This window comes from Berghia stephanieae, chromosome 2, assembly GCF_034508935.2.
Source record: "Berghia stephanieae isolate SIO BIC M18660-M18661 chromosome 2, UCSD_Bste_1.3, whole genome shotgun sequence".
Classification (NCBI taxonomy): Eukaryota; Metazoa; Mollusca; class Gastropoda; order Nudibranchia; family Aeolidiidae; genus Berghia; species Berghia stephanieae.
In genome coordinates this window covers 5410363-5422941 of record NC_088361.1, presented here as the reverse complement: position 1 = coordinate 5422941, position 12579 = coordinate 5410363, and the positions used below count along the sequence as shown (strand labels likewise).

The following is a 12579-nucleotide window of genomic DNA, read 5'->3' as shown; positions in this document are numbered from 1 at the left end:
TTCTTTTAAGAAGTGAAAGACTTTCTGTATGACAAATTGAATTTTCAATCAAAACTAAATGTGTCATCATATTGGTTTTCAATGGCACTTAGGAGTATTTTTTAAACCACTGGAAAGATTTTCCACATGCAGCAAATCATATGAAATTTTACTTAAATACAAAGCTTTGCTTCAACTTTTAATGGATTTGTTTCTAGAAAAAAGGCCTATTGTTTTGTTTTGTTTTTAAGGGTTTTACGGCGCTTGCAACACATTTAGGTTATATCAGCGCCAGTAAAAAGGAAGAAAATGGAATAGCAAAAAGTTCTAGAATTACAATTAAAGCACCCAAGAAAAAGTAAGACAAAGGGGAACTGAGAACAAATAGGGATCAGATGTAGATTCCAAGAGCATACCACCAATGTACTTAGTTTGAAATCACCTACAAGTCTCATCCAGACCCAAGCACAAAATCCAACAAAGAGGAATACACTCAAATGCTTACATTATACATTCAAAATAAAAATAATAATACATAACAGAGAGACGATTTACTAGGAAAAAAATATCAGCTCCCAAAACAATAACTATGCATTTGACTGTTTTTCTCCCAGCTAGGACTCCGGCCAGAGCCAGAACAAAACCAAGTAATCTCATTCCAAGACAAAGACAGAAAGCATGTTGGAAAACAGATATAAGGGGATAGAAGACATAGTATGTACCTCCCTGCCAAAAAGGCCTTTTCTTTCAAAAAGATATAACCCGGCCAAGAAATGAGATGCGAAAATTGGTTGGCCATGTACGTGCATGAAAAGAAAACCTCTTTTTGTGATTCTATCACAACTGAGTCTATTTCACCAGAATTTACATGACTTTACGTTCTATGTTGTATGATATTATAAATTACAAACCCCGTCTCACTCCAAAAAAAATAAAAATGAATGGAATAACTTAAGTGTCAAATACACACCGTAATAATAATATATCACATGATGTCAAATATGGACCCAATCATTTAATTCAATTGCATACATGGACAAATCTAAGATAAATGACAATATTAAGTATTAAATACATAGAGATACATAAATCATTTACACAACTATTCCTACCTGTAACACATTTTTACAAAAATAATGCTCTTTTCACCCAATATTTTCAATTTTGACAGAAATATTGATCTCCTTCAATAGATTGGGAAACAAAAAAAGAAATACATTCACATACTAATTCGATCTACTCCATTCTTGTGGTCCATTATAGTCCAGTGGATAATCTAATTCATTAGACTTTAAAAGTTTGAATTCATGGTCACAGTAGGGGTAAAAGAGAATACAATTTTGATATTGAGAATATAATGTTATGGTTTCAAATAGATAAAGAAATGAGGGCAAGGAAATCATGTTCTGGTCCTATTTCATGTGGCAGCAATTCATTGGATTATTTACAAATGAGATGAAGAATAATGCCTTCAATAACATTCACAAACATGCATGGCTGCACACACACACACACACACACACACACACACACACACACACACACGCACGCACGCACATACCCATAAATGTACACACCTCTCTATCAGTGACACAGGGTATAAATGAAATTTCATGTATGAGGATTAAAAGAAAAATAAATGTTAATAATTTGTTTGTTTGTTTATTGCTTTAGGTCTCTTCCCAACACAAATGAGGTTATATGAGAGACCGCTGAAACAAAAAAACAAGCAATCTAACAAAAATAGTACAAATGTAAATCAAAATCATAACCTAAAGATATAAGCTAAATTATAAATAACCAAGAACAAACAGGCAGAAGATTTACAGAAAAAAAAATATCCCCTGTCAAAAATACAATCACAAACCAAAGAAGCGGGATAGGCTAGTAAAGAGAAGAAGAAACGACATCACTATCGGATCGTAACACCCATGCGAACATCATAGGTATATGATTCAAGGGTGATGCTCCCATCCAACCACCCGCAAATGTTAATAATGAAAATATAAGTATTGCACATTATTATAAAGTGAAAATATTTGAAATCTTCGCAATATTGGTCACATCTCTGTAATCTGGACACTTCTGTTCCTGGCAATTTATCACATTGCAACACGCTCTTGTGCAAAAAAAAATCGCCGTAAAAAAATTTTGAATTTTGAATGAGTAAAAGGCCCTAAATGTTACAGTAATATAGGTAAGTGCATTTCGCATGGTAAAGACGCAGCATTATTGACCACTAGCTAGAAGCCACAAAAAAGGGCACTCAATAATATTTTTTATAAATATTTTTTTCTCTTTTCTAGTTTTCTTTAAAACAACAAAAAACAACTTTTCATTTGTTTGTTTTACTTTTTTCCTCATATCAATTTCTTTTATTTAGAAAATAATAAAATAAATAAACTGGTATTTTTATATAATGATCGTTCTGTCACAGCCGTAAAAAAAATAATTTCCTATCAAGTAATTTGCGGAATGTTTTAAGCCAGATGTCCTGCCATCCTCTTGTAAAAGATATGTGTTTTTATATTTTTGAGTTGACTGGACTGCCCAATTCCTGTCTTATTGCATCTCTAATTGGTAAGTTAGCAATTTTGCATTGGATTGCAGTTGAAGTGAGCTGTTTGCAGATTGAACATTCAGATTATAAAAGCACGATCTCTATAATTTATATTCATTTTCTGTAAAACTAGGTGTTAAGATCCATAATTAAATATCTAAGGATTTTCGAGCACGAATAAAAGTAAAAAATCAGACATTTCCAGCTTAGGCAAGTTTCTGATTTACAGATTTACAGATTACAGAGACATTACAGTACACTCCAGCACCGTTTCCTCCAACTCATTCGAATGTACTGAATTTTTTTCCTTATTATTCTTTGTTGTCATTCCATTCCTTCCTCAAACTAATTATTACCTCCAACACGGTTTCCTCGAAGTAATATATCAATAATAAAGTTTCCTTTATTCCTCCTCATGCGGAAATTTTATTTTAAACGGAAGACTGGAATAACCTATGTGCCAGCCGCAAATTGGGATAGGATGAGGTTGCTTGCTGACGGCCACATAACACAAATGATATTCGAGTACAAAGCAAAAACCATACTGCTGAGCCACACTCCCCCCTCTGCAATACACGTGATGGCAATGTACAGTTTCCTCGATCTACAGTTTCCTCAAACATTTTTGCATGCCCCAAGGAGTTCAAGGACCTCTGTGCTGGAGTGTATTTCATTATGAATACCATAACCAAAATTTGAAAGCAATTCGCTGTACAAATATTTTTGCTGGTTGACAGAAGGGTTAATAGATTAACAATCTTTGAAAAAGCACATGTGAAGTAAACTGAGCAGTCAAAATATTTTCTTGAAGCCAGACACTTCCTGACATCATCCATAGTGGCAAATGACAGACATTACCAAATAAGACCTTGTATGGACCAAACAGTTATTTGTTCCTTAAATGAATGACACGATGGGGCCATGATAGAGGAGCTTGGGTAAATGTGAAGATGGCATCCTAAATGTACCTTTGTGATAAATCTGCAACAATGCATCACAGTCTCACCAAAATTTTGTTCAAAAATGAAAACACAAAAAGCATTACCTAATAATTTATATAAAGAGAATTCAACATTAAATATTTAACAGTAAGATGACTAACAAGGGAAAACTAATGACATCTGAAGAGATGATCCATATGGATCATACCCTAATTACATATGCTTTTCCTTTATCCAAGACTTTCTACCCCAAACCTACCAGAATGGGAATCAGACCCTTTGAAAATAGAAATCTGAGACACAAAACAAAAGTTTTCTGTTCTTTTTATGGAGTGATAATGAATGCCATCATGTGTGGATTTTGATTTTACCTTTAAGTTACGTATTTTTCAATCATATCTATGTAAAAAATCTACTTTCCCTCCTTATGAGCCAAAATACAAAGTACACCAGAAAGAAAAGTGCTATCATAAATGCTTCCATATAGATAAGCAGAATGGACAGTAGTTATGCTAATGTCCTTTGCGTATAAAAAATATTCAGTCCATCAAGACAGCTTATGACATTAATAAGCAGTTCCAACAATGCACAGTATGCCAAATTTAAAAAGAAAAAAATCTAGTCGAAGAGGTTTTGCCTGAACTTCAGTCAAGTCCAGAGGAAGTCCTTGTTTCCCTTAATCACATCTTTACAACGAATAAATGAAGATAAAAAAACAAAAAACAACACATCACTAAAAACTGTTGCCTAGGGTCATCCCTATCGTTGACAGAAACTGCTGAATTGTGTGATCACTGACAAGGTCATGGCACATCTATGGATACCTATCATGATATTATGTCATTTATTGAGCATAAAAGAAAGAGAGAACCAAACAATACAAAGAGAAAAGACATTTATCAATGGGGCTCACACATTTGTACATATATTATTCATAATCTCAGATATTTCCATTTTAATGTCTACATGCAAAGTGACATGAGAGATTGATTCTCCATAGGCAATGTTAAATCAAGACAGGCTGAGCCTCAATAACCGACAAATCAGATTCGTTCAAAAATTTCTTGAATGAGGTTATGGAAATCAAACGATAATACACAAATATTGATGATTGATTGTTTAAAATACATTAATAGACCTTTTTCAAGAGTTAAAAACAAATGTGGCATAAGTCAACTCAAAAAATAGAGCCTTCTGATCAGACTACAGGTTTCAAATGTTTTCAGAATGGGGTTACTTTGTAATACAATTAAGTGTTTAAAAAATGTGACCAACCGTCTCTCTAAACTGTATTATGTCAGGATGAATAGGATTCCAAAAAGTAAATTTAGAAATAAAATTCTTCACCATAACGAAAAGAAATTAGCCACGCGTTTCATATTTATGGCTATCAATTAAATTTCCAGCACCTAGTTCATCCTGGCATATTACTGGTTTGGGATGCTGGATCACAAATACTATAACGGACTAAACAAGTTTGACTGGGTGAATGTTTTTGAACTACCATCTCAAAATACAGCAGAAACACTTTTAAATCTACAGTTCATATCATATTTGGCAGTGACAAAATCTTGCAGAAACAAAAATAGTTGAAAACCTACACTGTTCTTTAATATGTGACTTGGCTTGAAGATAATTTTATGGACTATTCACTAAAATCTGTACTACAAGGAAAAATGCATTTTTAAATTCACAAATACTATTAGATATCTGCTTGAAGATAATGGGACAATAAAATGGCAAGCTCTCTTCTGAATTCTGCTATAAGTAATGAGGAACATCTTGTCCAGTCAAAAGTCTAAATATAGAGGTTGGCATCGTCTTCATGTGAATCTGAAATAAAATAGGAAAAATCCATCAGTTTTGTTAATCAGCCTAATTTAAGCACAAAATCCTATGAGATTTAGATAAAATATGGAACAAATTTTCTCTATTTATGTTACTTTGAAATTGATTGAATGATTGATCTCTAGAAGGAACAGTTACACTGTATAGTCACCTGGAACGACTAAAAAAGACGTCTAACTTCTACGTCGTGGCACAAGACCGAAGGGCTAGAGTTCAGGTGGTCGCTGGTTCGGATAAGTAGTAAGTAAGTAAAAAGCAACAGTTGTTATGTTGGGCAAGGAACAGAAATACTGTATTAAGAATAGGTATGTTTTTATTCATTTGGTTATATATCCTGCAATGAGGAAAAGTAATGTCACAGGCAAAAAAAAAGGCTAGATTTACTATTAATAATTCTCAGAGCCATAATTTAATTCCCCCCCCCCCTCCCCCTTCATACAAGTGTCATGTTCATTTTCAATTGTGAAAATAGTACAGGGTTGGGTTGGATTAGAGAATTTTGTTACCCATTTTTAAAAGCTCTCAATATTACTCACTAGCTTGAACAAGCTGATGAGGGAGAGAGGGGAGGGGGAGATAAAAATGGCTATAAATATTAAAGGAGGGAATATTAAAAGTTATATACCAACTAGTTGGTATTTTGAAATCATTTGCTTTTGATATATTATATCAGTATCTCTATGAGACAACATTTTCTATTCAGTTATTATTTCAACCCAAGCTGGTAAAAAGTATAAACAAAAACGTACAAAATACCAATTCGGAACATTTCAGGCTCAAACCAGCCAACAATAAAAAACAATAAAAACATAGCATTACTAAAAAAAAAAAAACAAACCTAGAGAGACAACATAGAAATATTTAGTACTAAAGAACTATATTATTGTAGGAAATGCTTATTTCATCACACTACACTCTTAAAGGTCATCATTATTATTAGTATCATTTTAAATTCCATCTTATTTCATGAGATAACACATGCCATAAATCAGATATTTTTGTTTTGGAAATAATGATTTCTGACAGAAGGAAAGACAAACAACTATATCAAGTCTTTTATGTTTATTGCAAGTTTTTTCATCGATCTTATTCGTTATTAAAACCATCTATATTTGTTTTGTCATACACACTTTTTATTTTAGTCTTGTCCATTTGAATATTCTAAATAAGGTAAGGATGTTCTCTTCAATGTGTAATCTCTGCTCTGCAAGGTTAATGACAAAAAAAGGGATCTGAACATGCCAATCAAGTATCTCAATGGATCCTCACAACACACTGCAAGAGACAATAATTTTAATTTTGCACAATACTATCTTTGTCTTATTCTGTTCTTTGGCAGCAGTTTACTCTCTTAGTCTTTTTATAAAAAATCACTACAACTATGCCACCTCTACCTGTTTTGTCACAGTCTCAAATGCATATGGATGGATCCTTGATTATTAATCAAGTCATTACAATAACATAACATAATAAAGAGAGAAGCTCTATCAAAAAAACATCAATCACTCACCTCCCCCACGGAGCTTGCTAGAAGAGTGACAATTTTTTCATGTGGAACTGCCACTACACTTTGGTTGTTGATTTCAATTATGCGGTGACCGACACGTACTCCACCTCGCTCTGCTATGCCACCCCGAAGTAAACTACATATCTGGATCAATCAAAGAATAATACAAATCAAATTCTATTTTGCCAATATCCTTTCATGTTATTGATATTTTTTTTTAAAAACTCACTTGAAATGCTTCACATTTACTAAATTAAAGCTTTTCAATCAACACATTTTATACATGACAATAGATTGTGCCAATTGCAAAATACAGTTGAATCCACATTAAGTCAGCACTCTTAAAATCAACTTCTGCTTAAAGTCAACCCCTCAACTTTTTGGTTTTTTATCTTAGTGTCTTCCATTCACAATGGATAAAGTCAACCTCTTTTAAAGTAACCAATCTTTCTGGTCCAGCACTTTTGACTTTATCATGATTCCACTGTAAGATCTGATTCACACAACCTTTCGGAACATCAGGACCAAACCCTACGATTACACTACCCACGCACAAAGATAGACGAATATTAACTAAGGCCCAACACCTAATGACGCTCTAGTCATTATTTCACTATTTCTGTCACTTTTACATTCTGTAAACTGTAAATCCCAAGTAACTCACTTTTATATTCCGTTTGCAATCAATCCAGGCTACCATGACTAACCACTCTATTCTGTATGGATTAAATCATTTGATTCATCACTCATTTCTTAAATATTTATTCAAACCACTAAGGTCAGTCCGAAAGTAATGTGCAAAGAATCAACAATTTTGTTTTGATTGAAATGAAACGTTTGCACATTATTACTTCGATTGGAGAACAACTTTCTCAGGTAGTTATCTTAAGGATCGATGCTTTGACCAAACTATGCAAGAGAGAATAGATGCCCCTCTTGCGGAAACCTCAAGTACTTGTGTCAAGTCTCTTAGTCAAAGCCTTTTCTATCTAAGTGTCTTTTGAGAAATGGTAGTCAGATGGGGCCAAAAAGTACTAGGGGGAGTATGTGACTAATTCCCCTAATCATTGTGTGACCTTGTGGTATGACTCTTGCCTTTGGACCATTAAGTCCCAGGTTCGAGTCTTCCTCTAAGCAGTGCAAAATTGAGTCCTTGGAAAAGGCCTTTTACTCACATTCTCACTGGCATCTTGCCTAGTCCTACAAGTTATGTGTTACTGTTGGCTAGGGACCTCTTGTAAAGCCATTTGAGCACGTTTAGTTATTGCACTATAAAAATGCTCAAGTATCATATATTCAAAATTAATTTTTGGTCATGTGTTGTTAAGGGGTGGGTAAAGAGCAGTCTTCAACATGGAAGTGAATGTTATTGTTGAGGTCATGGCAATTAAACAGGAATTTCTCTGAAGCAGACTGACGAAATCCCCATGCAGTAAACATTAAGTAGTGGATTTGGAAAGTGTGATTCAGGGTTTTTTTTCCCCTTATAATCTGCTCATAATCCTGATCTGGTGCCTTCAAACTATTTTCTCTATGTAGCACCTTAAAGACACTTAGCTGGTAAAATTTTTTTTACTAAGACGACAAAGACCAGGGTTCCCACTCAAAACCTATTTCAAAATTCAAGACTGCCAAATTTTTTTCAAGACCAATAGTTTCACCACAACTAAATTTTTGTATTGACTGAACTTTTGTTTCAAATAAAAATATTCAATGTTTTCATGCGGACGGGCAGAGTGGTTTTTCATTGATCAGATTTACACACAAAACTATCTTATGATGAAGGCTTTGGCATCACCTGTGCCTGCGTTGAATCAGAAGCTCAAACGGGTTTGCAACAAAGTTAAGTAACGACCCCCTGTCACTCCTAAATATAGCCAATGCTAGTGACGTGTGCATGTGGGAAGTCAAAGCAGACCTTCCCATGGTCTTGATATAAAGTCTTTTTACACAATATGCACTAAGTTTCAAGATTGTTGATAGTATTTTCTAACCAGTCTTTGAAAGCCGGATATTTGGTCCAGAACTCCTGGAATGTTCCACCAGGCATGATGATTAGCAGTTAACTTAACATAGCTTAATCAGTGATGATAATAGTAATTTCTATAAAAGGAGGACAATTTCACTGTCTCTAAAATACAAGCAAAATGTAAAAATAACAGGAACGTTTTTTATTATGTAATATATTACTACTAGTGTAAATCCATTCTTATCATTAGGCATATATTTACTTTTGTAAACATTTAATGAATTGTCCATTTCACATAACATTTTAAAGGCCTACAATGATATTCAAATAAAAGGCCAGTGTTGTTTTCTTTTGATTTTTACTTTATAAATCAGGCTACAATATCTTTGTTACGGAAACCAAGTGGTTATGCAGCTTATAAATACAACCAAAGAATCTCTCAAATTTCAAACCATAGACCAAAGGCAAAAAAAAGAAGAGTTAACTAAGCCAATCACCATTGCTTTATTGTATTTCTGTAGAACCAAATTATTTAATGGATGGTTGAGAGAGAGAGAGAGAGAGAGAGAGAGAGAGAGAGAGAGAGAGAGAGAGAGAGAGAGAGAGAGGTTACAGAGTGTCAGAGAGAGAGAGAGAGAGAGAGAGAGAGAGAGAGAGAGAGAGAGAGGTTACAGAGTGTCAGAGAGAGAGAGAGAGAGAGAGAGAGGTTACAGAGTGTCAGAGAGAGAGAGAGAGAGAGAGAGAGAGGTTACAGAGTGTCAGAGAGAGAGAGAGAGAGAGAGAGAGATAGAGAGAGAGAGAGCAGATAAAAAAAATCAAGACCCGTTTGTCCCTCCCCTTCCCCTCCATCAACTAATCAAAGAACACCACTGGTCTTCTGTATCAACTGTGACATCTGGCGCCATTCTGTCTGGCCCGACGTCATAAAGACGGGACCGTCACCAAAGTTCACGAGACTGAGCACATGTGTCAAAATATGACATAAGACATAATGGTGATTTTGTGGTTTTGAGGAAAATGTTTGACACGGCAAATTCAGCAGAAAATTTCTGAGAAATTCCCAAAATCCCAGAATTCCGCGGAAGTTTGTCATCACTGCTTAATAAGTAAATAATAAGACACCAAACTTCACGTTTATGACCACACCCGATTTGAAAGTTCCCGACTCAGACAAGAAAAATCAAAACCGTTTTTATTTTCATGACCGTTTTTTCCCGATCTTGAGGAAATTAAAAAATTCAAGACCATTTCCAGACTTCCCGACCGAGTGGGAACCCTGAAAGACTTGACCAAGAAGTGATAACGTTATGAAAAATCTTGACAAATAAGAGAATGTATTTTCTCCTGCATCATTGAACATTCATCAATTTAAAAATGACTAGATAACAGAGCAGTTCTATTACGAAAGTTTTCCTGTGTGAAGTGCCACTTCCACTGCAGTAAGATGGATGATTCTGAAGGTATTTTCATCTCAATTATGGAACAACCCTCAAACTAACGCTCTTTTCTGAACGCAATAAATTATGTGACTCACCACTCCGTTCTGAACACTAAATCCCAGCTGGTATTTCACATCCGGTCTTTTAATGAGGACCTCCACCACAGGGGGACACGGGACCACTGTCAGCTTGACCACTGTCTGGGTTCGGGATGCCTGTGCAAGTATACAGTATGTGCGTGATCAAAAAGAAGAAGAAGAAGAAGAAGAAGAAGAAGAAGAAGAAGAAGAAGAAGAAGAAGAAGAAGAAGAAGAAGAAGAAGAAGAAGAAGAAGAAGAAGAAGAAGAAGAAGAAGAAGAAGAAGAAGAAGAAAGAAGAAGAAGAGAGAAGAAGAAGAGAGGAGGGGAGAGAGAGAGAGAGAGAGAGAGGAGAGAGAGAGAGAAGAGAGAGAGAGAGAGAGAGAGAGAGAGAGAGAGAGAGAGAGAGAGAAAATAATTTTTTTACATTCAATCACATTTCATGATTCTTTACCTCTGCACGAACATTGACCTTGCGCGGTAGTTCGGGTTTCAATCAGACCAAGTTTGATTGTTTATTACAATTACTAGGCCACTGTATTTCTTCGAGTTTTGTTGGGTTATTCTATATTCAGACCATGAAGATTTTACTTTGTCACTACAAAAGCTGCAATAATAATTATATTTTCGTACCCCGCTTCCTTAAAAGCTATATCTGTCCCTCTCTTGTTCTCTCTCTCTCTCTCTCTCTCTCTCTCTCTCTCTCTCTCTCTTTCTCTTTTTTCTCTTCTCTTCTCTTCTCTCTCTCTTTCTCTTTTCTCTCTCTCTTCTCTCTCTCTCTCTCTCTCTCTCTCTCTTCTCTCTCTCTCCTCTCTCTCTTTTTTTTCTCTTCTCTCCTCTCTCTTCTCTCGTTCTCTCTCTCTCTCTTCTCTTTTCCTCTCTCTCTCTTCTCTCTCTCTCTCTCTCTTGTTTTCTCTCCTCTCTCTCTCTCTCTTTTTTTCTCTCTCTCTTTCTCTCTCTTGGTTCTCTCTCTCTCTCTCTCTCTCTCTCTCTCTCTCTCTCTTTCTTTCTTTCTCTCCAGCACGCAATATCACAGAAAAATTCCTCATTCATACCAGTACCAGTCACCAGTTAGACGTCCTTTCTATTATAGGACTCTACAATATTCACCACCGCTCATACTTATAGTCATGTACGTGTTTACACATAAGTCAAAAGGGGTGACGTGTGTGAAGTGTCTTACCAAAGGGAACACCAGTTTTGTCATCCACCTACACTAACCATGCCCAACATTGCTTGCTTCGTGACATCGTATCGCTGGGTAACCGACGCCATGCGAAAACACACACGTCAGACCATTCTCTCTAAAACAAACAATAAATACACGTACGTTTTGGAGGGGTATTATGTAACGTCCTTGTACTGTGGCCATTGAAAACATCATATTTCGCATTCTCGATTCTCAATGAAAGAGACAGTACAAAGACGAATAACAACTCTTTCCCCCACCCCCCACCCCTCTCTCTCTCTCTCTCTCTCTCTCTCTCTCACACACACACACACACACACACACACACTTTATCTCTCATATATTATGTCCACCTTTCCTTTTCGCAATTACTTTCTAAATGTAAAACTAAATGTTATTCTCGCACACTGAGTTCAGAAATGGAGAGAGAATCGGTCAACTGATGAAAACAAACAAATCTTGACAGTAAATAATTATTGTAAAATGTGTATTATAGAAATACGATATTTTGGAAAGTTCCGTCCCACCTCACATTGCTTACCTCCAGTCCAATGTGCCGTCTGTTTACTTGTAATGCAATTAACCTTTCCTCAATCATTTGTCGTGAGAGAGAAGAAACACACACACACACACACACACACGCGCGCGCACACACAGAGGAAATATTGGGTGAGGGGAGAGGTGTGTGTGTGTGCGATATATATATATATATATATATATATATATATATATATATATTATTATATATTATATATATATGAATAGTAATATATATATATATATAATATATATATATAGTAAATATGATAATGTATATGATATATATATGTATATTATATATAAGAATATATATATGATAAAGTATATTTATATATATATATATTATAGATAGTAGAGTATATTATAATAATAAATATATAGAGAAGAGAAGATGAGAGAGAGAGAGGGGGAGAGAGAGGGAGAGAGAGAGAGAGAGGGAGAGAGAGAGAGTACCAAGTCCCGAAAATTCAATGGGATCCGTAGACACGGTATGATGTAAAGAGCTGAGTAGTCTTCATTATTGAAGTTTC

At 35.1% G+C, this 12579-nt stretch overlaps 1 protein-coding gene across 10 annotated transcripts in view; it reads right to left on the bottom strand.

The window, feature by feature from the left end:
* Nucleotides 1-212: 212 nt before the first annotated feature.
* Nucleotides 213-12579, bottom strand: part of LOC144964206 (uncharacterized) — a 97389-nt gene continuing 85022 nt past the window's right edge. For 7 of the 10 annotated variants that reach the window (XM_078898200.1, XM_078898201.1, XM_078898202.1 and 4 more), the window contains 3 exons: nt 10339-10458; nt 6839-6979; nt 213-5313 (listed from right to left, as the gene is read on the bottom strand). In XM_078898200.1, coding sequence (XP_078754326.1) covers nt 5242-5313; nt 6839-6979; nt 10339-10458 — 333 coding nt within the window. In that variant the 3' untranslated portion in view covers nt 213-5241. The remainder of the gene's footprint in view (nt 5314-6838; nt 6980-10338; nt 10459-12579) is intronic. The other 3 variants (XM_078898205.1, XM_078898208.1, XM_078898199.1) reach the window with 1 other exon arrangement.